A 24,380-nucleotide genomic window follows, 5' to 3' on the forward strand; every position below is an offset into this window, starting at 1 on the left:
ATAAAGAAATGACTTAATACAAATATGGCACATCACTATTTTGGTGCATTTAGCTATTGGTTAAACTAGATTGCGGGTGGTTAGTTAGTTAAGACGCAGGTTTTAGCACTGCAGTTCAGCATGCTAAAGTGGCACAACTGTTAGGTAATTTGCCCCAAATCACAGGATATTTGATTTGCATTTGTACCCATGTGTTAGTACCCTCAGCATGCCAGAACAAACCCCCACACAGCTTCCCATCTTCTTTCCCTAGATATTCTTGACAAAAGAAAGTAACCTTAAATCTCTTTATGCTGCTATAATAGACACCCACAGGCTGTAACTGGCATCATCCCTAATCACCAACAATCCCTATGACATTTTCAATGTCCTGCTCGCATGTTCTCTGAATGGGCACAGCACGTGATCACTGGAAGAGGACCTATTAATAACTCTGTCATTCTCTCATAGAAGAGAGGATGTGCTTTGGGTGGCTGTAAGGAACATCTGAACTTCACATATCGCCTGCAACCTAAACAATGATGTATCGCCTACTAACCATCTATGGTATTTAGGATACCTTGATGGAACAGACACACCGTACAATTCCCCTTTTGAGCTTCTATTTTGCATTTTTCTAATTTAATAGTGTTTTTTCATTACAATTTACATTATCAGCATACATTTTTTTAACTTACTTGCTTTAAAAAGGACCTTGCCTACATGATCATCACAATTCTACATGATCATCACAACCACATGATCATCACAATTCCCTGCAAAGTGTAACAAATGTTTCTTCATTTGTGAGCCCTAAAATGCACAAATGTCAACACTGTTGTAGAATGTAGAGCACAATCCTTTGAGAGTTTTCATCCATCATCTATCAGGACAGGACTCCAGGATATGTGTGCTCTTTTCATTCTAAAGTTATGACTGTCTGACCACAATAAAGTGTGTACTGCAACTCACTTCCAATTATTCTGACAGAGATGTATTCTTATAGAGAAAGGCAAGGAAGTTGTCTACTTCACTGACTTAGGGTATAAATGCCTAAGGAGCCCTTAAACTGGATGTTTGTGCTTAGTTCACCATTGCAGTAGGTGAGAGTTGGTCACATTTTGGTGAGTATGGTTAAAAAAAAAATTTCTGTGTGTGTTTGAAAATGTTGACCCCTATGTTTACAATGGGTCAATTACATAATAATAAGGTACAAGAGGCTATGCTATATTGTGAATATAGTAGAGCAGTCAAAATTAATGCATTAACACATATGAGTAATTAGAAAAGTTTAACACGTAAAATGTTTTTTTTTTTTTTAAATCGCAATAAACGCATTTACCGTTACTACAGCAGAGACCAGCATACACACTGACTGAAAGGGCGGAACCTTTGTGATGTGTCTGAATCATTACACTGACATTTTAATTACCACAGAAGCACGCCAAGTCTTAACTATCACCAAAACGCAGAATGAAATGTTTTTGTCTACAAGCGCTTTTCATGCGCCGCTGGCGTTGACGCCCTGACGTGAATCATGCAGCTTCATGACTGCTGTAGCAAAGTGGATGGCCACAGTCAGGCAGCCCGCCCCAGGGCGGGCTTAATGTCTCATTCGGGACTCGAGATGAGGATGAGGTATCGATCACAGCATCGGAGAGCGGGCTTTTGCAGTCTGACGCTGAGGACTCGACTGGGTTCCCACCATCTGGTGCGGTCGCCCAGTCAGAGGCTGACACGACGCTGACAGTCATGCTTGCCCGGGCTGCCACGAGCATCGGGCTGGAGTGGAACTCTCCACACTCCCCTGAGCTTTCGAGACTGGACGATTGGTTCCTGGGCTCAGAGTGCCACACACAGCCATGCTCTGCTCCAGTTCCTTTCTTCCCGGAGGTGCATGAGGAGCTCACGAAGTCGTGGAGGGCACATTTTACTGCCTGGTCCCGTTTCGTGAGTTCTTCCGCTCTCACTACCCTCGATGGCGGGGAAGCCAGCGGATACATGGAGGTTCCTCGGGTGGAGCAGGCGATTACAGTGCACTTGTGCCCGCAAAATGCTGCCACCTAGCGGAATCATCCTAGGCTCCCGTCCAGGGCCTGTAAGTTCACGTCGTCCTTGACGGCCAAGGCTTACAGTGCTGCTGGACAGGCCACCTCCGCCTTGCATGCCATGGCCATCCTGCAGGTCCACCAGGCCAAGGCTCTGAAAGGGCTGCACAAGGGTAGTCCTGATTGATGCAGGAGCTGCGCTCGGCGACCGACTTCGCCCTACAGGCCGCCAAGATCCCATACCCCGTCTGCTTGTCGCCGAGGGCATCCACCTACGGCAGCAACACCGGCTCCGCCACAGCCCGAGACGACGGCTCGGCCTCAGCGTAGAGACTCTCACAGGAAGTTGATGCCCCTCGTCCCTCAGTCTGGCACCAAGATCCCCAGGAGGGCTTTGAAGCGTCCTTGAGATGGGTGACCCAGGGGTGAGAAGACCCGCTGTCAACCAGGAGGTGGTACAGAGACCACTCCATCCCCCGGTGGAGGGCCGGGAGGAGAATCTTTTGTTCCCTTTTTTTATGATTTCGCCACATGCCCAAGGGGCACCGGCACTTTCATTTAAAAAAAAAGTGGTTTACTCATTCTCTGGGTCACACACTAGGTGTCTACAGCCACCATTGTCACGAGCCATACATCGAACACTCGCAGCAGGGGCGCTCCTCCGCCTTCGCACACCCAGCTGCAACACACACATACCCACGATCAGGCGTATGTGATGCACCACGAGGACGCCCAGCCTCTTCTCCCATAGCAGACCGGTTCTATGGTGGGTACGCGGAGCGAGGTAAGTGCTTTAACATCTCTCTCAGCACAGCCACGAGTTCGGGATGTGAGGCCTCTCAACGTGGCAGCTCCTGCTCCGCCCTGCTGCGAGGCCCCATCCGCAGGTATGTCAAAGGCGATTGTCCCCTTTGTGCCCCTTGCACGGAGTCTGGAGGCATGGTCAGCGCTCTCCAACCCGTCGTGCTGGCTCGTCAGGACGATCCGACTCGGCTATATGTTTCAGTTTGTCAGGCACCCGCCCAGGTTCAATGGCGTCCTTTTTACCTCAGTAGCAGGCAAGGACGACACTGTGAAGAGGAGAAGAACAGTGGTCCCACTGAAACAATTTCAGAGGCTCCTGGGGCATATGGCATCCTCAGCAGCGGTTACGCCACTCGGATTGATGCATATGAGACCGCTTCAACACTGGCTGCAGACTTGAGTCCCGAGATGGGCATGGTGGATCACATGGCTATCACGCCAATCTGTCGCCGCACGTTCAGCCCTTGGATGGACCTTGCATTTCTATCGGCAGGGGTTCCCCTAGAACAAGTGTCCAGGTGTGTCGTTGTCACAACAGACACATCCAAGTCAGGCTGGGGCACCGTTTGCGACGGGCACGCAGCCTCGGGCTCCTGGACAGGACCTCAACTGCCTTGGCATATATTGCGTTGGCAGTATTGCTGGCTCTTCGGAGGTTTCGGCCGTTGATCCAGGGCAAGCACGTTTTAGTCTGGATGGACAACCCAGCGACGGTAGCATATATAAATCACCAAGGCGGTTTACACTCGCATGTCACAACTCGCCCGCCATCTCCTCCTTTGGACTCAGCAGTGACTGAAGTCATTGCGGGCCACTCACATCCCAGGTGAACTCAATCGCGCGACGGACGTGCTGTCGCGACAGGCGATGCTCAGAGGAGAGTGGAGACTCCACCCCCAGGTGGTTCAGCTGATTTGGAGTCGATTAGGCGAAGCACAGGTAGACCTCTTTGCTTCCCAGGAATCCTCCCACTGTCCGCTATGGTACTACCTGACCGAGGCCCCGCTCGGCACGGATGCGTTGGCACACAGCTGGCCCCGGGGCCTGCGTAAATATGCATTTCCCCCAGTGAGCCTGCTTGCACAGACTCTGTGCAAAGTCAAGGAGGCCGAAGAACAAGTCGTGTTGGTGGCACCCTACTGGCCCACCCAGACTTGGTACTCAGAGCTCACGCTCCTCGTGAAAGCCCCTCCCTGGCAAATTCCCCTGAGGAAGGACCTCCTTTCTCAGGGACGGGGCACGATTTGGCACCCGCGCCCAGACCTCTGGAACCTCCATGTCTGGCCCCTGGACAGGACACGGAAGACCTAAGTGGGCTACCACAGGCAGTGGTAGACACTATCTCTCAGGCCAGAGCTCCCTCTACGAAGCAGCTGTATGCCTTGAAGTTGCATCTGTTTGCGAATTGGTGTACTTTCCAAGGTGAAGACCCACAGAGATGCACAGTCAGGTCGGTGCTTTCCTTCCTGCAGGAGAGGTTGGAGGAGCAGCTGTCCCCCTCAACCTTAAAAGTGTATGTGGCCGCCATAGCAGCACACCACGATGTGGTAGACGGTAAGTCCATGAGGAAGCACGACCTGATCATCAGGTTCCTTAGAGGCGCCAGGAGGTTGAATCCTCCTAGGCCATGCCTCATTCCCTCGTGGGACCTCTCTGTATTCTTGCTGGGCCTACAGAGAGCCCCGTTTGAGCCCCTGGAATCAGTCGAGCTAAAAGCCCTCTCATTGAAGACGGCCCTCCTGACTGCGCTCACTTCCATCAAGAGGGTTGGGGACCTGCAGACGTTCTCTGTCAGCGATACGTGCCTAAAGTTCGGTCCGGCATACTCTCACGTGATCCTGAGACCCCGGCCGGACTATGTGCCCAAAGTTCCCACTACTCCTTTTAGGGATTAAGTGGTGAACTTGTAAGCACTGCCCCGGAAGGAGGCAGACCCAGCCCTGTCATTGCTGTGTCCGGTATGCACCTTGCATGTTTACTTGGACTGCACAGAAAGCTTTAGACGCTCTGAGCAGCTCTTTGTCTGTTTTGGGGAACAGCAGAAGGGGAAGGCTGTCTCCAAACAGAGGACTGCCCACTGTATTGTGGATGTCATCACTTTGGCATACCAGGCCTAGGGTGCGCTGTGCCCCCTGGGAGTACGAGCACACTCCACTAGGAGTGTGGCATTCTCCTGGGCTTTGGCGAACGTCGCCTCTCTAACAGACATTGTAGAGCAGCAGGCTGGGTGACACCCATTACCTTTGCGAGATTTTACAATCTCCTGGTTGAGCCAGTTTCATCCCATGTGTTAGCAGGTACGAACAGGTAAATATGCGGGCAGCTGGCTGGGTGTCCCCTCCCTGAGCTTTTTTGTCCTCGTGAGTTCCCGGGACCAGCAAGCCCTGGATGTCTTTCCTCCCCCGGCACCCTGCGGCAGGCGAATTCGGCGGAGGAATTCGATGCCAGGCCCAGTACTTGTGAAGTATGCCCTGTCAGGTCAGCCCATGTACTTGGGATAGGTTCTCCATATGTAGTGGTTCCCTGTTGGTAATCCCATATGAGGTGTTTTCCACGGTACGGTTTCCCTGACGGTAAACCCGTGTCTTCCCCTGGGCAGAGCTCTGCTCTGCCACCAGTCGCTGTGCATGTAGAGCTCCTTCCTTCCAGGTAGGATCTACCACAGAGACTCGTTTCCATGTGTGGTACTTCCCGGTAAAACAGCTGATGTGACCTATTCCCATTGTAAGTATGTCTTGTCCCCCCCCCCTTTGGGGTACGAGGGACTATGCGACTTATGTGGGCGTTGGGAAGGTTACGGTGGGGCTGTGTGCACTTGTTACTAGGCACGCGGTAGCCTGCCTGCATCTGCACCGATCCGCGTAACACAGTTCAGCTGGTTGTGGCGTTTTGTTTAGGGACCCCTAGTGTCACTACATCAACACAATGTCGAGTGAGTGACAGATAGGGAACGTCTTGGTTACTGTTGTAACCTCCGTTCCCTGATGGAGGGAACGAGACGTTGTGTCCCTCCTGCCACAACACTGAACTACCAGCTTAAATGGTCTCGGCTCCTCAGCACAAACCTGAATGAGTGGATGCAAGCCGTCTCCTTTTATACCCGTATATCCGGGGGAGTGGCATGCAAATTACACTCGCCAATTCTCATTGGCCTTTTCTCAAATATCAGAGGTGATTGGGGCTCCCAAGTTCGACCCCTAGTGTCACTACAGCGACACAACGTCTCGTTCCCTCCATCAGGGAACGGAGGTTACAACAGTAACCAAGACGTTTTATATTGAATATATTTTTAAACACCAATGACATATGCTTCACTTACGTTTTTTTAAGCCCCATACATACAGCGAATTTATTGCTTGGCATCACTCGTCAGCGCCCATGAGGGGACGACCTGCTCAATGTAAAATAAAACCTTTTGGGTTACTGACATGACTGGAGTCTTCATCTAATAAGAGTGTACACCATTTTCATCATATTTCTATCACATTCATGTCTTTACGTGTAAAACATTTTTAATTATCAAAAATTTACTGAGTGCACCTTTAAATAATTTCACGCTCTGGCCGGTCTTTGTAAAATATCTTGACTTAGTATTTAGTTACTACTGAGTAGTTAGTGATCTGTTACATGCCTAAATAATATGATTTGCACAAACTGTTGCAAGAAGGTTTCCCTTGTTTCAGTTTGCTACATTAAATTTGATTTACCAATGAGAAAACCTTTTTTAGCCTTGGACTATGCTTAATTTATGCGTGGGTTACTGGTCCTTAAAATATCAATAGTTTAAAAGCCAAGTCTAATTACTTTTTAAGTAAACAATTATATATTTTTTTCATTTTAATTATAACTATGAATTATAATTTCAAGTATTTACCTATGTCATGAATTTGAATATAAAAAATTATTTTCACTAAACATCAGGTTATTTTTAAGATCAAACTAAAGGTAATGAGAGAGTGTCGAACTGATGCTATTTCTCTTGTCATCTTTTCAACACAAACTGAGAGGCTCGCCCTCTGAAATACCTGTGCTGTTGGAATGCAACCAGTTCGAAGAGCCAAAATTCCTCCCGACAGTATTATCCTCTAACAACATCGGAACAATAAAGCGATTAGTCAAACAACTGGCTACAAAGGCCTGTGCTTGATACAGTTGGCCAATTATTCCTCCCTGAACAGCCATACTTAAGATTCTTTCTTCTATACAACACTCTGGAATACTTAATTTTAAACTGGTCAATCAAATATTTTTTGTGAATATAAGTAGGTACTTATACAAGCACTAACTTACAAACAATGTTTCATGTAGATTTGTATAGATTTATTTGTTAAGTAGCAGTGAAATAAGCAGAATAATGTATAGTCAGCCGGTCATTATCGCAAAATAAACCCCTTCAGGATGATACTGCTTTGTATCATGGTCGTGATTACCCTGTCAGGGTTCATTTCATGATTATGACTGGCTGACTGTACATAATCCCTTGCAGACACACTTTATCTAAGAGTCAAACATGATTTAACTCAATTCAACTGGCACAGAGTGGTTCGTTTTCTTTAGGACGATGTCTAACATAGATAAGAGGACGTTTATGAAAAATGCAAAGATATCTTAAGTTTGTCAGGCATGAAAAATTTATGCTGCACTACCTGTGTTGCTTGAATAAATGATAAAGTCATCTCAACACAGCGGAACAAGCTTTTGAGCTCATGCGTTATAAACCCCAGAGTGCAGCCCAGTGTTAGCACAAGCACTTAGGCTAGCATGCCATTTTACACAGCAACTTTTAAAGAGCGGGAATGTAGCGATAAGAGACAGACAAGAAGAAAGCTAGGAGGAAGGAGAGCTCCACCACCACAGAGCAAAAGTATAGGAGAATTACCTTCATGGGTATCTTTGATAAACTATAACGACCACAGGGCTGGGAAAGAACAAGAGACATTTCAAAACACCAATTAAACATGTACAAGGAAATTTTCATACAGTGCCTTTATTAGGGCTGTCATAATGATAAAAAAATATAATAAAAAATTAAGTTGAAATCGCATGGACTGATGACTTCAACAGAAGCATATACCATCAATTAACAACTTCTAAAGAATTATAATTTATCGTTAAATATTAATTTGCCTAGGTAAAGAAATTAATGGAATGTTTTACTTCCAGAACCTGGCTGTTGCTCTCTATTGCTAGTCAAAAGTAGGTGGTATTAGTGGAAGAGACATTCTCATTCTAGAGAGCATTTTATTGGACAAAAATTGCTCATGAGCGCAAGATAAGTCATCAATATTTTGGACCTGTTTTCCCAGAAGAAAAAGAACGTAAATTCAAAATGCTTAAATTTTATATATGATAAATATTAGTCTGGTCAACTTTTAGGAGTACACTAGCATATCAATATGCCACAAAACTCATAGGGTCTTTAAATGATTCTGAGGGCCAATGTTTGCTGAAAATCTGAGAAATTGGCCTATTACTGGGCCATTATCATTATTATTATTATTATTATTATTATTATTATTATCCTTTTCCAAAAATAAAATAAAATGTCCACTGTACAATGTCCGTTGTGTTTGGCTTTGCAACCCTTAAATTTATGCTGTTAATTTCAAAGACTTCACAAAAATTATGTAGTTATTTGTATTTTCACAAGACAATTAAGGCAAAGGAAACCATTTAATTAAGCAAATATTACATCACAGAACAACAATAACATTTTGCAATGCTGTTAAATGCACTCAGGTGATAATAATCAGGTGATTATACAGTATCTTTACAGTTTCTACCAGGGTATCAAATAAAGATAATAGTTCAGCAAAATTAAGCCTTGCAGTGTGTCTTTCCATGAGCACAGACCTTTCAATCCATGGGTCACATGAGTTGTGATAGGGTTTGGAACTGAAATTTTTTTATTTATTTATTTATTTATTTATTTTTTTCAATATCGGAACCATATGATTTCATGACTTTCGGTTCCATTAACAGTTCTTGCATGTGCAATTTTCACCCGATGCGTGCTGAACACTGTACTAAATTATTATAAATGTAGCCCATATCAGATAATGGTCTGAACTACTGATATATATATATATATATATATATATATATATATATATATATATATATATATATACACACACACACACACAGTTGTGCTCAAAAGTTTGCATACCCTTGGAGAATTGGTAATATATGTACCATTTTTAAAGAAAACATGAGTGAGCAGGCAAAACACATTTCTTTTATTTCTTATGGGATTCATATTCAACTATAGGTTATAACAGAATGGCACAATCATAAAACAAAACATGGCAACAAAGAAAAAAATGAAATGACCCCTGTTCAAAAGTCTGCATACCCTTAGTTCTTGATACTGTGTATTGCCCCCTTTAGCATCAATGACAGCGTGCAGTCTTTTGTAATAGTTGTCTATGAGGCCCCAAATTCTTGCAGGTGGTATAGCTGCCCATTCGTCTTGGCAAAATGCCTCCAGGTCATGCAAAGTCTTTGGTCATCTTGCATGTTTGAGTGGCTCGATGATATTAAGGTCACGAGACTGTGATGGCCACTCCAGAACCTTCACCTTTTTCTAGTATGTACACCCCTTAATAAAAATTAAGGGGTGTACATACTAAGCCCTGGTGGATTCTGGTTGTAATCAAACCTCGATTCACCACGGCTTGGTTCATGATGGGGCTTTGGGTGCAAAACACAAGGTGATGGTGAGGTGTGTGCCTGGGGATGTTCACAAATATCCAGTAGTGACAGCCGTTATTCAATTCCGGGGGAAAAAGCATAGAGTGGAGGCTGCGGTTAATTCCTGCCTCACCCATCCACTGATTCTGGGGACCAGTTGGCCGGGCTTTAAAAGATTATTAAAAGCATTGTGTGCGGATGGGTCCTGTAAACTGAAATGTCAGTCTGTGATGTGTGACGCGATGGCTGGGGAGGCAGAGCCGGGGCCGTCCACGTCTGCTCAGCATCAGAATGCAGGAGGGGAATCCTCCAGCATTCCCGCCCTTAGGGAGTTCCCGGAGGGGGATTTCCCTCAACAGCAGTCACGTGACGAAACCCTTAGGCACACCTTTGACCAAGTGAGAGTAATCAATGGCCAGCAGCTCCAGCCTTACATCGCCCTCACTTATCCGTATTTTTCAATTATTAGGGACCGGTTATATTGAGTGACGTAGGACACTCAAAACCATGAAAATACAACAGTTATTATTTATTAGTCCCAAGGAGCCGTCGGGAAACACTTTTATAGGCGGCTCATCATAATCCTATGGCGGGTCACATAGGACAAGAAAGAACACTGCACCGGATAATGGCCCGCTTTTATTGGCCGGGAATTCGCGAGATGTGCGCAGATGGTGTGCGGCATGCCGTGAATGTCAGTTGGTGAATCCACCGGCCACCCCAAAGCACCATTGTGCCCGTTATCATTAATCGAGGCCCCCTCTGAAAGAATTGGCATGGGCCATTAGAGCAGTCAGCACACGGATATCGGTTTGTATTAGTCCTGGTGGATTATGCAATGCGATATCCAGAAGCGGTGCCTTTACGCAACATCTCAGCACGCAGTGTTGCGGAGGCACTCTTCAAAGTTATCTCCCGGGTGGGGATTCCGAAGGAAATCCTCACCAATCAAGGCACAAACTTTATGTCACGTACACTGCGTGAACTTTATGAATTGCTGGGGATTAAGTCGATTCGCACCAGCGTTTACCACCAAACTGATGGGCTGGATGAACGATTTAATCAAACCCTGAAAAATATGATTCGTAAGTCATACACGAGGATGCTGGAAACTGGAACAAATGGCTGGAACCCCTATTATTTGCAGTCAGGGAGGTCCCGCAAGCCTCCACAGGGTTTTCCCCCTTCGAGCTCCTGTATGGATGTCAGCCCCGAGGGGTGCTTGACATCATACGGGAGGCGTGGGAGGAAGGACCTTCCCAAAGCAAAAATGAAATTCAATATGTCCTTGATCCTCGAGCAAAGCTACACACACTGGGTTGGTTGTCACAAGCTCCAAGCTCAAGAGAGACAAAGCCGGCTCTATAATAGGGGTGCCCAGCTACAGGAATTTGCACCGGGAGACAAAGTACTTGTATTAATACCCACGTCGAGCTCACAAATATGGTGGTCCACAGGCCGGGCGGTGGGGGTATGTGGAGTGGGACGTGGTCGTGTGTCTGTCAGTGGGGAGAGAGGAAGCAGTAAGAGCCATCACCTGGTGATTGTTGATATTAAACACCTGTTTAAGTGATTTGGCAGAGACAGGTTTGAAAAGGCCGGCGGAGTGCCAGAGAGGCAGAGAGAGTCCGAGACGCACACACACCGAAGCCACGCTGAAAAGCTGTGTTGTTTATTGAGCTGATGCTGACTGTTATAAGTTAAGCTGTGTGTACAAAGTAAAAGACTGGCTGAAAAGCACATTTGAGTAAAAGTTCTGAGAAATAAAACAGAATTATGTAGACTGTAATCCCGGCTCCCTCTTCCTTCTTGCTGGAACTTCTACAGTCAGACCACTGTTTCTAAATCACCTTAAATGCCCGGGATTTGATTTGTTTTCATACTGATCTATGTCATCCATTCTGTGTGCATTAGCCATAAAAAAAAAAAAGAAAATTAAACCTAGTGTATCAGTTTAATTTTTACCATCATTGCTTTGCTTGTCTCCCTCCCTCTCTGCGTGCCTGCTGCGTGCATGTGCTAGAGAGGGAGAGAGAGCTAGAATGCACTCTAAAGGCAAGTGATAGTGATAAAAAGGCACTTTTTGTTGAAAAAAATTACATTAAGCATGTAACTCAGAATGAACACTTCAATGTTTGCAATAAATATCTCTGAAAATGTCTGTTTGTATCTTACCTCAGTTTCAGTGAACTTGTTTACATTCAGCTTATCTGTTCGCCACTGAAGTTTGTTAGAGAAATACTGTTTTATATAGAAAATTGTACAACAGATTGGACAATAGATATTCCATGAGTACTGATGTCTCAGAACAACAGCACTTAAATGCTTTACTGTTTGTATCACTCCGCTTGTGTTCGTGCCGTTCTAAAGTAAAGTGTAAGATCAGCGCAGATATGTAAAAGAGCTAGATGTATGTTTTTTAATTTTTCTCTGTGACAATAAAGATTTTACCCAGCAGGTGGCGACAAAAGACAATTTTTATGTTATGAGCCAGTAAAGCATTTAGTTAGCACACATCAGCCAGCGAGCGGTTTCTTTGAAGTCATCGGCATTGTCTCTCACTCCATGATCACTCGGATTACTACTACTTTACAGCTGGAAAATAGAGCTGTAAACTAACAGCTTCAGAATTAAGACTTATCACAGATGAGAGATACAACAGACGGAATAATCAAAAACATACTCAAGGCGCTTACCTTTTCAACTGTGTTTTCTGCATTGGAAGGACATGTAAAAATTCAACATGGCGGAGGAGAGAATGGTTTTTATAGTGAACGACTCCTGCACACTGGCTACCGTGAAATACTCAGGGGGGACCTCCACTCAGACGACTATTTTACTTGACCAGAATTCCCATTATCTTCAGCAAGCTGACTAACAGTACACAGAAGTAGTCTCGACAGAAGCAGGTAATCGTACAAGCTCAATTGCTCTCTCTCTCTCGCTCTCATACACACACACGTCCATGTATCTCCAATAACTTGTTAGAAACAGCCGAAGCCATTGTTACTAGCTCTAAAATTATGTTTTCTAATTAGTAATGGAGGCTTGTGCACATCTTTTGAACAAGCAATGGCAGATCCTGATCCATAGCATAAGAAAGTTGTTCTATCAGAAAAGACACTGGATGATTGGAATTATTACGAATGTAGAGAAACTTATCATATTTGGCGTAAGCCCCATCCTACGGTTCAGCGCTCAGATACTTGCTTGAACCGTCAGATCCTGCCGGAGCCGATGACGGCAGGGGAGCGGAGCTTACCCCCGCCCAGGATGGAACCTAAACTAGTGGAGACAGGGTGGAGGGAGGTGAAAACAACAGAAGCATGCGAACAATAGAGACAGGTGTGTAGGCTTATAAAGCGGATGCTGTATTGTGATTGGATGAGATGCCTGATTGAATGAAAGCGTAAGGATCCAGAATCTTCCAGCTAGAACTACCATTTACACTTCCATTTCTATCAGAAAATACACTGGATGATTGGAATTATTACAAATGAAGAGAAACTTATAATATATGGTGTAAGCCCCATCCTATGGTTCAGCGCTCAGATACTTGCTTAAACCGTCAGATCCAGCTGGAGGCGATGACTGCAGGAGAGTGGAGCTTACCCAAAAAGGAATAAGAAACTTTTTTAACCAATGCTCTCAAAAGAAAATATAAAACCATATAATTTGCACTGTTTGTGCAAAACCCCTGCAAAGATAAACAAAGCTTTGCCATGTGAAGGGAAATTAATGCTTGCTTTATAAACCACATCTGCGGTGTTGCTTAGAAGCACGGCCTGAAAGACATGCCGCAGTTGCGGCACCTAGACAGTACATCTGCACTGGTTAGGAGGTGTACAGAGCCGGCAGAAGAAAACACACCACAGTTGCGGTGCCGTGGAATGCTTAGTTGCATAGCAAGAAAAATGAGCCGCAGTTGCAACATCTGGACAGCACATTTGTGCTGTCAGCACATTTGGCAGCACTGTTTTTATCCCAATAAAGTCATACAAATACTTTACTTAACTGCTACTAAATGATATTGCCCAGACCATGAGCACATACAGTAAGTGAACACATACGTTGAAGAACTAATGTAGAGAGCATTAATGGGGAGCTTATGCTTGAACAGCAGCTCAGAAATGAAATGTATGCAGAAGCTTGGAATTTCAAATGTTTTTGATAAAGTCCCATTGTGTGGCTGGCCCCATAGAAAGCTTCATGGTCCTAACACTAATCAGGAATGGTACCCTTTGTTTAAATTGTTTATTTCTTGTATAGGCAGCAAATTCACTGTGTTGTTATAGAAATGTAGAAATATAATGAGAAATGCCTACCACTAGGTGTCAGAAAGCATGCAGCAACAATGATACTTCCCTTTTAAGGAAACACGGATGTGGAATGTGAGAAAAGAAAACATGCATGATTTAACACGATAGGAGCGCAAATGCAATGCAAGCATGATATTTACGGATATAATCAGACCCCATGCATTGAATTACTTGTGTGTAAAGACGTGCATGAATTAGGAACCTGCTTCCCCAATAGGAGGATGCTCAGGCATGCAAACACTGAGGTAAGATTAAGAAGCGCGAGTGACGCGGCCACCGTGCTGCGGAACGCACAATCACCTAACATCATCGGTGAGGACCAAATGCTCCAGTAAAATGAATATTGCTGCTGAAGTGGTACTGATGCATTATAAGACCTATGATGAAGAGCAGATTGAGACATTAGAAGCAGAAGGCCTGGAACCCCATCTACAGCTAATTGCATTGATGATTGTTCCCCAAAAGGAGAATAAACTGAGAACTAGATTGAGAGTATTTTCCTGACGTAGACAGGCTGGTGACGAGCGTGACATCAGTGAGTAATAATTCGACATGAAGCGATACTTGCTTGGAGAAGCGAGGCATGTAGTCTGACGTATGTTTCACTTGCATGCGCTAGAGTAAAAACAACGAAAGTATGCGAACAATAGAGACAGGCGTGTAGGCTTATAAAGCGGAGGCTGTATTGTGATTGGATGAGATGCCTAATTGAATGAAAGTGCAAGGATCCAGAGTTTTCCTGCTAGAACTACAGCTTACACTTCCATATCCAAGCACAAATTAATTTTTTTTTTTTTTTCTATTTACTTGTTCTTTGAACTGTTGTTTAAAAGAAATATCACACTTGCAATCGTGCTGTATGGCCCTAAACACAGTCAGATTGGTTACTGAATTAATTTTATACCAATGCCTAAATTATGAACATCCAATTTGAAAACTGTTGAAGTCTCACAAGCTTGAAATACAACATTAGGCTACAAAACAGTCTAAACTATCTCTGGAACTGTTATTGTTATGTAATGTTTTACTTCAGACCAGTGAGACTTCAATTAGGCAGTGCAGTTACCAGGGTTAGGAGGGTTACTTTTGAAATGTATTCCACTACAGATTACAGAATATATGCTGTAAAATGTAATTTGTAATGTACTCCATTAGATTACTCAAGGTCAGTAACGTATTCTAAATACTTTGGATGACTTCTTCAGCAGTGGTAGATGTTCTCACTTGTTTTGACTATAAAAACTCTGTGACAAAATACACATGTTAAAAATACATTCTCTGAAAAACCTAAATATCATATGCAATGTTGTTTCTAAAACAAGATAAATCAAATTGATCTTGTTTTAAGGATTTTTTGATATTTTTACAGGAAAACAATACAAAAATTATTATCAAGAATATGATTTTTGCCCTATCATCAAAGGTCTTACTAGAAAAAAAGAAATTATGATCCAACGTGAATTTTCTTGATAAAAAATATGATGGTGCCTGGTAACGTGCATGTAAAATGGCTAGAAATAGCATTTTAGCTTAGCGTAAAGCTGACAATTTACACAAGGTTTATTTCTGTTTCTTCTGCTCCAAACTTACTCCAAACTTACTTCTCTGTCTGCTCGTATGAATGTAACACATCATAAGAAAGTGTTTCACCGCTGTTCAAATGCACTTTGGATTGCATCATTTATATGTATAAATGTTTCCATCTGAAAGGACTAAATATTAAATGAAACAAATGACAATAAAATGCAAAGTAATCTCTTCAGTAATGTTATGTAACTGTATTCTAATTACCAATGATTTAAATTGTAACTGTAGTGGAATACAGTTACTTATATTTTGTATTTTAAATACGTAATACCGTTACATGAATTTCGTTACTCCCCAACCCTGGCAGTTACTGACTCGTTGTTCATATGACAATTTGAAGTTAAAGTTACATATGAGTTTTCATTAAATCAGTGGAATTTAATAAAAGAATAAAATTAATGGATGAAATGTTATCACATTTCTTGTTTGTTTCGATTTTTTATTTATTATATAGCTAGGATCAATTGTTGGACTGCATTTATGCCTCTTAGAAGTACGCAAACATGCATTTTACAAGAATGTAATTAAATTTATTTCTGATTTGTTGATTTGTTACAGTATATGCTCTTTAGAAATTATGTCATTATTTGGCAACAGGATGCTGAGGCCAGTAAATGCAATAAGAATTGCATTTCTTATTTCCAAATAATTCTTACTCAAAAGTACTGAAAGAATCATTAAGCGGAATCAGAATTGGAACCGGAATCGTTAGGAGGAATCAAAATTGAAACCTGAATTGTTAAATTCCTTACGATTCCCATCCCTAGTAGTGAGTGAGTTACAACCAAAAGCATCACCTATCAAACAACTGAAATGGCTTTTAGGAAAAGCTTAGTGTATGTATCCTGGAAAATCAAGAGTTCAGCTCAGTTCATGTTCGCTCACAGTGTTCTCTGCAGAACTGAGCTCTCCTCTAAATTAATCATGCTTTAAGTGAATTTACTCGTTCTCAGGAGACCGCTGCATTGAGAAGCAAACGGTTTCTCTTATTTGACCGGGGGGAATGTAACTCTCTAGCATTTTAATCATAGCCTAACAAAGTGCTTTCCATCCTGGGGATAAAATGTTGTCAGACATTCAAAGATGTTCCACAAGCTCAGAGAAAGAGACTTTGCATTGAAAAAGATGCAACAATTTAACCACACTGTTGTCTGGTACACACACATACACTACGGGAGAGTGGGGTGGGTGGCGATGAAAATGTAATGAGGATATATGATTTAAAGAGAAAATTATTGTGATTATCCAAGGACTCTTTCAAGCATGTGGGTATGCCAACACTCTCGGCTTTGTTCCTGAGAGAACTGTAATAAATACTTTACCCTACAAAAGTTTCTTAAAACTGTTTGTAGTGAGCCTTTTAAGTCAAGTCATTTTTATTTGTATAGTACTTTTCACAACACACATCATTTCAAAGCAGCAAGTGTCCACATAGTGTTCTCAATGGATAGTAATAAGCAGTGTTGGTTATCTAAATGTATGCAACGCTACAAACTAAATTTTTTCATGAACATTGCTTTTTTTGTAATATTGTATTGCAAGCACAGGTTTGCAGCCATTCAATTCAGTGAACAAGTTAGTTTGCATAGTTCATTAAAATGATGAACTATGGGTTTAACCCCTCACCCAAACCAAACCATGATTTTAATAGAAAAATACATTTTGTGCACCACGGAAGAAAACATTGGGTTTGGAACGAGATGAGGGAAGCGTATTACAGGTTACTGACATACATTAATCATCTGTATTTGTAAATAAATATTGAATGAGTAACCAAATTTGTTCACAGACATTTTCTTTCTTAAAATAAAATGTTGGATAGGTGGCAGCTAAAATTTAATCCTGTATTTATCGATTTGAAATTTTGTTTGTTGATTGGTTGGTCTCTATGAAAATAAAAGGGTGTATTTACACTTGGTCACTTCATGCGCTTTTACCTCTGGAGGTGGTTTGGGATGAATTCCACACAAAATTCGGTCAAATGTAAATGCATCTGGCTGTTTAAGCCATACATGTAAACTTTACTCCGCCCAAACAGCACTACATCAGCATAGGAAAAATGAAACCGTAAATACCCCCAAAGTCATAGCCAAGTTGTACAATTTCTTACGATTTTGTCATCTCGTACGCATTATTATAGTTGCCATGAGACTATATTGGCTGTAACGCTTTATCTCTCCTTTTTCACTAGATGGGCTTGCAACAAGTGATTTGTTGTCGAGGGTCGATGCTAACTAAAACAGGTGAATCAAATTGTAACATTTGGTGATTTGGTTGTTTGTGATGCCCCCTGGATAAACAGGAGAACTTGAAATGCTATTTCAGCATGTAAAACCCATTCAATCTCCTCAAGGAGAGGTTAAATTAAGGCCACAGGCACTGAGGTACACTTAGACAACCACAGTGTGAAGGTATGATGCTCCATCTTCTTTCCGGAGGGGATATAGCACGCCAACTGACCACAGATCAAACTACCCTGAATTAAAGATTGATAGAGGCCCTTTTCATAACCCCAAAGTGCCTCCACTAAGGTTGGCATCCAATGCCATCCCTGTTGAAAAATGTAGCTTAAAACCAGCCTAAGGAAGTTTGCTGGACTTAGCTGGTTTAAAGTGGTCTATCTGGTCTCCAAGTTTGGACAAGCTAGTGTTCAGCTGGTCTAGGTGGTCTCCCAATTTGGCCAAGCTAGTGTTCAGCTGGTCTAGCTGGTCTCCCAATTTGGCCAAGCTGGTGTTTAGCTGGTCTAGCTGGTCTCTTAGTCTGGCCAAGGTGGTATTTAGCTGGTCCAGCTTGTCCCCCACTCTGGCCAAGCTAGTATTCAGCTGGTCTAGCTGGTCTCCCAGTCTGGCCAAACTGGTGTTCAGCTGGGCTCCCAGCTTGACCAGCTGATAAGCCTCAAAAACCCCTCTCAAACCATCAAACAGACCAGTCTGACTAGCTGACAAAGGTCCAAAACCCCATTAAATCATTCAGAACAGACCAGTGTGAGCAGACTGGGACACCAGCTAATCACTTTAGCCTTGAATAAGCTGTTTTTTGTTTTCAGCAGAGAAAATCTAGGTCCAGATTATGTTTATTATCAAGTGCTAAATAATGAAAGCATGTTGTTAACTCAGTCCTTACTTGTGACAGAAGTTTGTTGTTTTTGTCCTCTAGAATGCGGACCTTGGTTTCCAACTGCTGAATATAGTTTGAGGATGCATCTGGAACAGAGAGAGAGAGCAAATAAAACTTTAAAGCAGAGAATACAACTACATTAGTAAGTAATTTTAGCTGCGTACATATCTTTGATATTACTGGAACTACTGGAACACTATCGCAAGGTGAAAATTCAGTTAAACTGAAGACATCACACAGTGCTTGAAGTTAAGGAAAAAAGTACATGTACTCTCCTTGTTAATTTTAAAGTCCTTTTTTGGTAAATAAACGATGCTCTGAGACTGCTTTTGTTTTTAAAAACAAATAAATTTACTATATGCTAGGGCTCTTCAAATACTTTCTTGCAGGGGCCAGATTATGCAGATCAAAACCAAAACAATTTCCATATTTACCTCACCCAACACTTTCTTTGTAACTAACATGTTAACATGAAAAACAAAACACTGTTAATAATATGCGTTTATGTACATTAAAATAGTCAGGGGTATTTCATTAAAGAGGCCCTATTATGCTTATTGGGATTTTACCTTTCCTTTAGTGTGTAGCTGTTTGTGCATGTAAAAGGTCTGCAAAGTTACAAAGCACAAAGTCCATGCCAAAGGGAGTTACTCTCTCCCACAGAAAATGCTGTTCCTGAACTGCCTGAAACGCCTGGTTTGCAGTCCAGCCATTACTTCCGTGACATAGCTACGTCACTATGTAACGCATTTGCATAATGCCGCCTAATGCCCGGGAGCTGAAACTCGGTTATGGTAAGGGGCGTTCCCTATCTGTCACTCACTCGATGTTGTGTCGATGCAGTGACACTAGGGGTCACTCTTGGGTGCCCCAAACACCTCTGCTTTTTTGAAAAAAGGCCAATGAGAATTGGCGAGTGGAATTTGCATGCCACTCTCCCGGACATACGGGTATAAAAGGAGCTGGAATGCAACCACTCATTCAGATTGTCTCTTCAGAGACGAGCGGTTCTATTCATTGAGCTGAATTCATCCGCCGAATTCATTCACCTCTCTCAGTGGCTTCTCCCCCTCTGCATCTGTGGTTTACAGAAAATGCCCCTGGGCACTTCGGCAGAACACTTAAGAGAGTATATTCTAAAAAGTATATTTTCTTTCTGAAAGAGCGGCACACACGGAACGTCTTTTTAAAGACGCGTCTTTTTAAAAATGCCTTTCCGTTTGTGTGTTATTCCTGGTTGTGGTCATTATCTCTCCGCTTCCGACGGCCAAGATCGTTGTCTTACGTGTCTGGGCACTGCCCATGCGGAGACATCGTTCATGAATGAGTCACAGCGACGAAGGTCACAGCGCGGTCTCTCGGGCAGGCGATGTCCACCCTGGAGCGCCACCTTTGGCTCAACTTGGCCTGTCCTTGACGCCCCCATTTCCCAGGTTGGCCTGTTTGGCAACGCAGTCGAGGACTTTGCCCAGCAGTTCTCGGCGGTGAAAAAGCAGACAGAGGTTTTACAACATATCCTGCCCCGGCACGGCTTAAGTCCCCGCAGCCCACCCCCGTGGCCGGCTCCGGTGTGGAGCCCTCCGCTAAGAACCCGAGGAAGGCTTCGAAGCGCCCCCGAGATGGGCGACCCAGGGGCGAGGAGATCCACTTCTCTGGGGCTGGTCGACAGACCACTCCATCCCCCGGTGGAGGGCCGGGAGGAGAATCTTTTGTCGCCGCATGCCCAGGAGGCTGCGGCACCCAAAAGCCTGACAAAAGAATGGTTCCCTTGTCTCCTGGGTCACATATCCGGTGCGTACGGCCGTCGTCACGACCACCGTCCACCGTCCCATTTTAGCAGGTATGGTGCTCCAGCGACAGACCCCCCGCCCCTGTGCGCCCAGCTGTGGCACAAACACGGGGCTGTGGACTACGGGGACGAGATTCCTCCTCCCCCCACCTCGATCAATCTTATGGTGGGTGGCAGGAGCCAGGTAAGTGCTTCGATGTCCCTGGACTCAGCACGGCCACGGGGCTTGAGTCCCCTCGACATGGCACCTCGAGCTCCGCCCCGCCGCGAGGCCCCACCCACCGGTACGTCCGACATGATCATTCCCTTGGTCCCCCTCACCCAGAGTTTGGGCGCATGGCTCGCGCTTTACAAACCGTCGCGATAGCTGACCCAGGCCGTCTGACTTGGCTACACGATTCAGTTTGCCAGGTGCCCACCCAGGTTCAGCGGCATCCGCTTCATCTCGACGAAGGGCAAGAATGCTGCTACCTTGCATGCGGAGATCGCTACCCTTCTGCGCAAGGGCGCGATAGAGCCTGTCCCTCCAGCCAAGATGAAGAAAGGGTTCTACAGCCCTTACTTCATCATACTGAAGAAAGGCGGTGGGTTGCGACCAATCCTGGACATGCGAGTACTGAACCGGGCTTTGCACAGACTCCCGTTCAAGATGCTGACACAAAAACGCATTCTATTCCTCAGGTGGTCCAGCTGATTTGGAGTCGATTCGGTCGAGCACAGGTAGACCTGTTTGCTTCCCGGGAATCCTCCCACTGCCCGCTCTGATACGCCCTGACCGAGGCACCCCTTGGTATAGATGCGCTGGCAAACAGCTGACCCCCTGGACTACGCAAATACGCGTTTCCCCCAGTGAGCCTAATCGCACAGACCCTGTGCAAGGTCAGGGAGGACGGGGAGCAGGTCATCCTAGTAGCACCCTACTGGCCCACCCAGACATGGTTCTCAGATCTCACGCTCCTCGCGACAGCCCCCCCGGCAAATTCCCCTGAGGAAGGACCTTCTTTCTCAGGGACAGGGCACCATCTGGCACCCGCAACCAGACTCCACATCTGGCCCTTAGACGGCCGTGGTGGTAGACACGATCACTCAGGCTAGGGCTCCCTCTACGAGGTGCCTGTATGCCTTGAAGTGGCGTCCGTTCTCTAAGTGGTGTTCTTCCCGACGGGAAGACCCCCAGAGATGCGCAGTCAGATCGGTGCTTTCCTTCCTGCAAGAGAGGTTGGAGGGGTGGCTGTCCCCCTCCACCTTGAAGGTGTATGTAGCCGCTATTTCGGCTCATCACGATGCAGCAGATGGTAAGTACTTGGGGAAGCACCACTTGATCATCAGGTTCCTGAGAGGCGCTAGGAGGTTGAATCCCTCCAGACCACGCCTCGTTCCCCTGTGGGACCTCTCTGTAGTCCTTCAGGGTCTACGGGGAGCTCCCTTTGAGCCCTTGGAGTCAGCTGAGCTTAAGGCACTCTCTTTCAAGACTGCCCTCCTGACTGCGCTCACTTCCATCAAGAGGGTAGGGGACCTGCAAGCGTTCTCTGTCAGCGTGCCTGGAGTTCGGTCCGGGTTACTCTCACGTGATCCTGAGACCCCGACCGGGCTATGTGCCCAAGGTTCCCACGACCCCTTTTAGGGATCAGGTGGTGAACCTGCAAGCGCTGCCCCAGGAGGAGGCTGACGCAGCCTTGGTGTTGCTGTGTCCGGTGCAAGCTTTACGTATCTATTTGGATCCCTAGATGACTTCCTCCTTAGCCCTGTGGCAGTCAAGTTCACGGAGAAACTCGCTGCCAGCTCAGTAAGTGCGCTGGTAAGGCCCTGTACTGAGGTAGGTGCTCCGCATGTGGTGGTTCCCCATAGGTAACCTCATGTGTTACAGTATATCTTCTGTAAAATCGTTTCCCTCTTGGTAAACTATGTCTTCCTTGAGCAGAGGGCCCTCTGCTCCGGTCGCCATGCTTGTAGAAACTCCCCCCCCTTGGGTAGGACCTACCATGTGACTCTCCACATGACATACTTCCGACAAGACTCGGTAAGACCATGTGATGTATTTCCACTTGAAGCACGGGGCGGGGTGTGGTCTCCGCGGTGTCTTCCCCTTGGGAGTGACACCCCCCGATGTAGACACTTAGGGCTCCCAGTCAGTTAACAAATTCCACTCTTTTTGGGGAGAAAAGAGAAGGAAAAGAGGCTGCGGCTGGGCCAGCCTGTCCACCTATTCGTTGGGCAGTCGACTTGTTCCTGAAGGACTGTTCGACGCTCATAAAGAGCATTGGGGGAGGTTACGTGATGGCCTGGTGCGCTGGCTACGAGGCACACAGCAGTCTGCCCGTCACACACCGCCACTTCACATAACACCATTCAGTTAGTTGTGACATTTTGTATAGGGACCCCTAGTGTCACTACATCGACACAACATCGAGTGAGTGACAGATAGGGAACATCATGGTTACTTTCGTAACCTCCGTTCCCTGATGGAGCGAACGAGACATTGTGTCCCTCTTGCCACAACGCTGAACTACCTGCTGAAATGGCCGGGACCTGGTCTCGGCTCCTCAGCACAAAACCTGAATGAGTGGTTGCATACCAGCTCCTTTTATACCCGTATGTCCGGGGAAGTGGCATGCAAATTCCACTCGCCAATTCTCATTGGCCTTTTTAAAAAAAAGCAGAGGTGTTTGGGGCACCCAAGAGTGACCCCTAGTGTCACTACATCAACACAACGTCTCGTTCCCTCCACCAGGGAATGTAGGTTACGAAAGTAACCATGACGTTACATTTCCGACACACGCTCTAAGCGGCTGACCAATCACAACAGACTCGGCCAGCTGACCAATCAGAGCAGACTGGGCTTTTCGGAAAGGGGGGCTTTAAAGAGACAGGAGCTACAACAGAGCGTACAGCAATGTACAGTATGACAAAAATAATGTGTTTTTTGAACATAAAAGTATGTAAACCTATTCTAGTAGACACCCAAAATAAAATTATGAACCTGTAAATGAGCATAATGATCTCTTTAACATTTTTAAGATCTGGCCATAAATTCCTCCTTAAGATCTGGCTGAAGAACAAACATGACCTCACACCCTCAACTAACAAATAGGTTTTGATTAACTTTACTTTGAGTAAAAACATACAATGTAGGGTTGTTGTTTATAAAAACAGAGGAAGAACATTTAGATTTGCTAAAGTCCATATCTTTGACAATATCAACCCACATAAGGAAAACAATAGCAATCTAATGTAGAACTGTCTTTTTATATAAAATAAATGTAAAACTGAAAAAAGGGGTAATGTCTGTTCTTCCTTTTTCTCTATTATCCTCCCATTCAATGAGGGGAAAATGAGCCTTTCCTTGTCCAGCACATTTTTTTAATTTGTGCAGGAGTGAAATACTTGTGCAGATAAAACACACATTTATATAGATCCAAACACAATCTGGATATATGCATGTATTATCACTTTTTATGAAAACTGCAGATGCTGAACAGATGAAGGTTGAGAAAGGCTGTGCAAATGAGCTGACATAACTTCTGTAACAACTGCTGTAACAACACAGCTGGTATGAGCTGGTTATCAGCAACATCCCTGAATAAATGTAGTGTAGATATTAAAATGTACAGTGTTATTTTAAAAGATAAATGACATAAATGAAGAAATAAATATTCAAAGGAGTGTATTTTTTATCTTTTTCTAACTAACATTTAAAAGATTGTTTTGTTGTCATGAACATTATGGATACAAGATAATTAGCACTGTTCTAACCCAAAACCAACTTGATCGCTTCAAAAGACATTGCTTAAACCACTGGAGTCCTATGGATTACTTTTAAGTTGATTTTATCTAATTTTTGGAGCTTTAAAGTTCTGGCCACCTTTCACTTGCATTGTATGGACCTACAGAGCTCAGAGATATACTTCAAAAAATCATAATTTGAGTCAGCAGAAGAAAGAAAGTCATACACAACTGGAATGGAATGAGGGTGAGTAAATGATGAAACATTTTTCATTTTTGGATGAAGTACTGTATCCCTTTAAGCATAAAATTAGCTGTTAT

At 44.4% G+C, this 24,380-nt stretch overlaps 1 protein-coding gene across 2 annotated transcripts in view; it reads right to left on the minus strand.

The window, feature by feature from the left end:
• Positions 1 to 24,380, minus strand: part of LOC127410436 (coiled-coil domain-containing protein 85C-B-like) — a 93,758-nt gene that overhangs the window by 25,752 nt on the left and 43,626 nt on the right. The window contains exons 3-4 of one of the 2 annotated variants that reach the window (XM_051645699.1): positions 18,554 to 18,633; positions 7,711 to 7,749 (exon numbers count right to left, since the gene is read on the minus strand). In XM_051645699.1, the coding sequence (XP_051501659.1) occupies positions 7,711 to 7,749; positions 18,554 to 18,633 (119 nt within the window). The remainder of the gene's footprint in view (positions 1 to 7,710; positions 7,750 to 18,553; positions 18,634 to 24,380) is intronic. The other variant, XM_051645700.1, reaches the window with a different exon arrangement.

The sequence above is a fragment of the Myxocyprinus asiaticus genome, chromosome 19 (genome assembly GCF_019703515.2).
Source record: "Myxocyprinus asiaticus isolate MX2 ecotype Aquarium Trade chromosome 19, UBuf_Myxa_2, whole genome shotgun sequence".
NCBI classification, from domain to species: Eukaryota; Metazoa; Chordata; class Actinopteri; order Cypriniformes; family Catostomidae; genus Myxocyprinus; species Myxocyprinus asiaticus.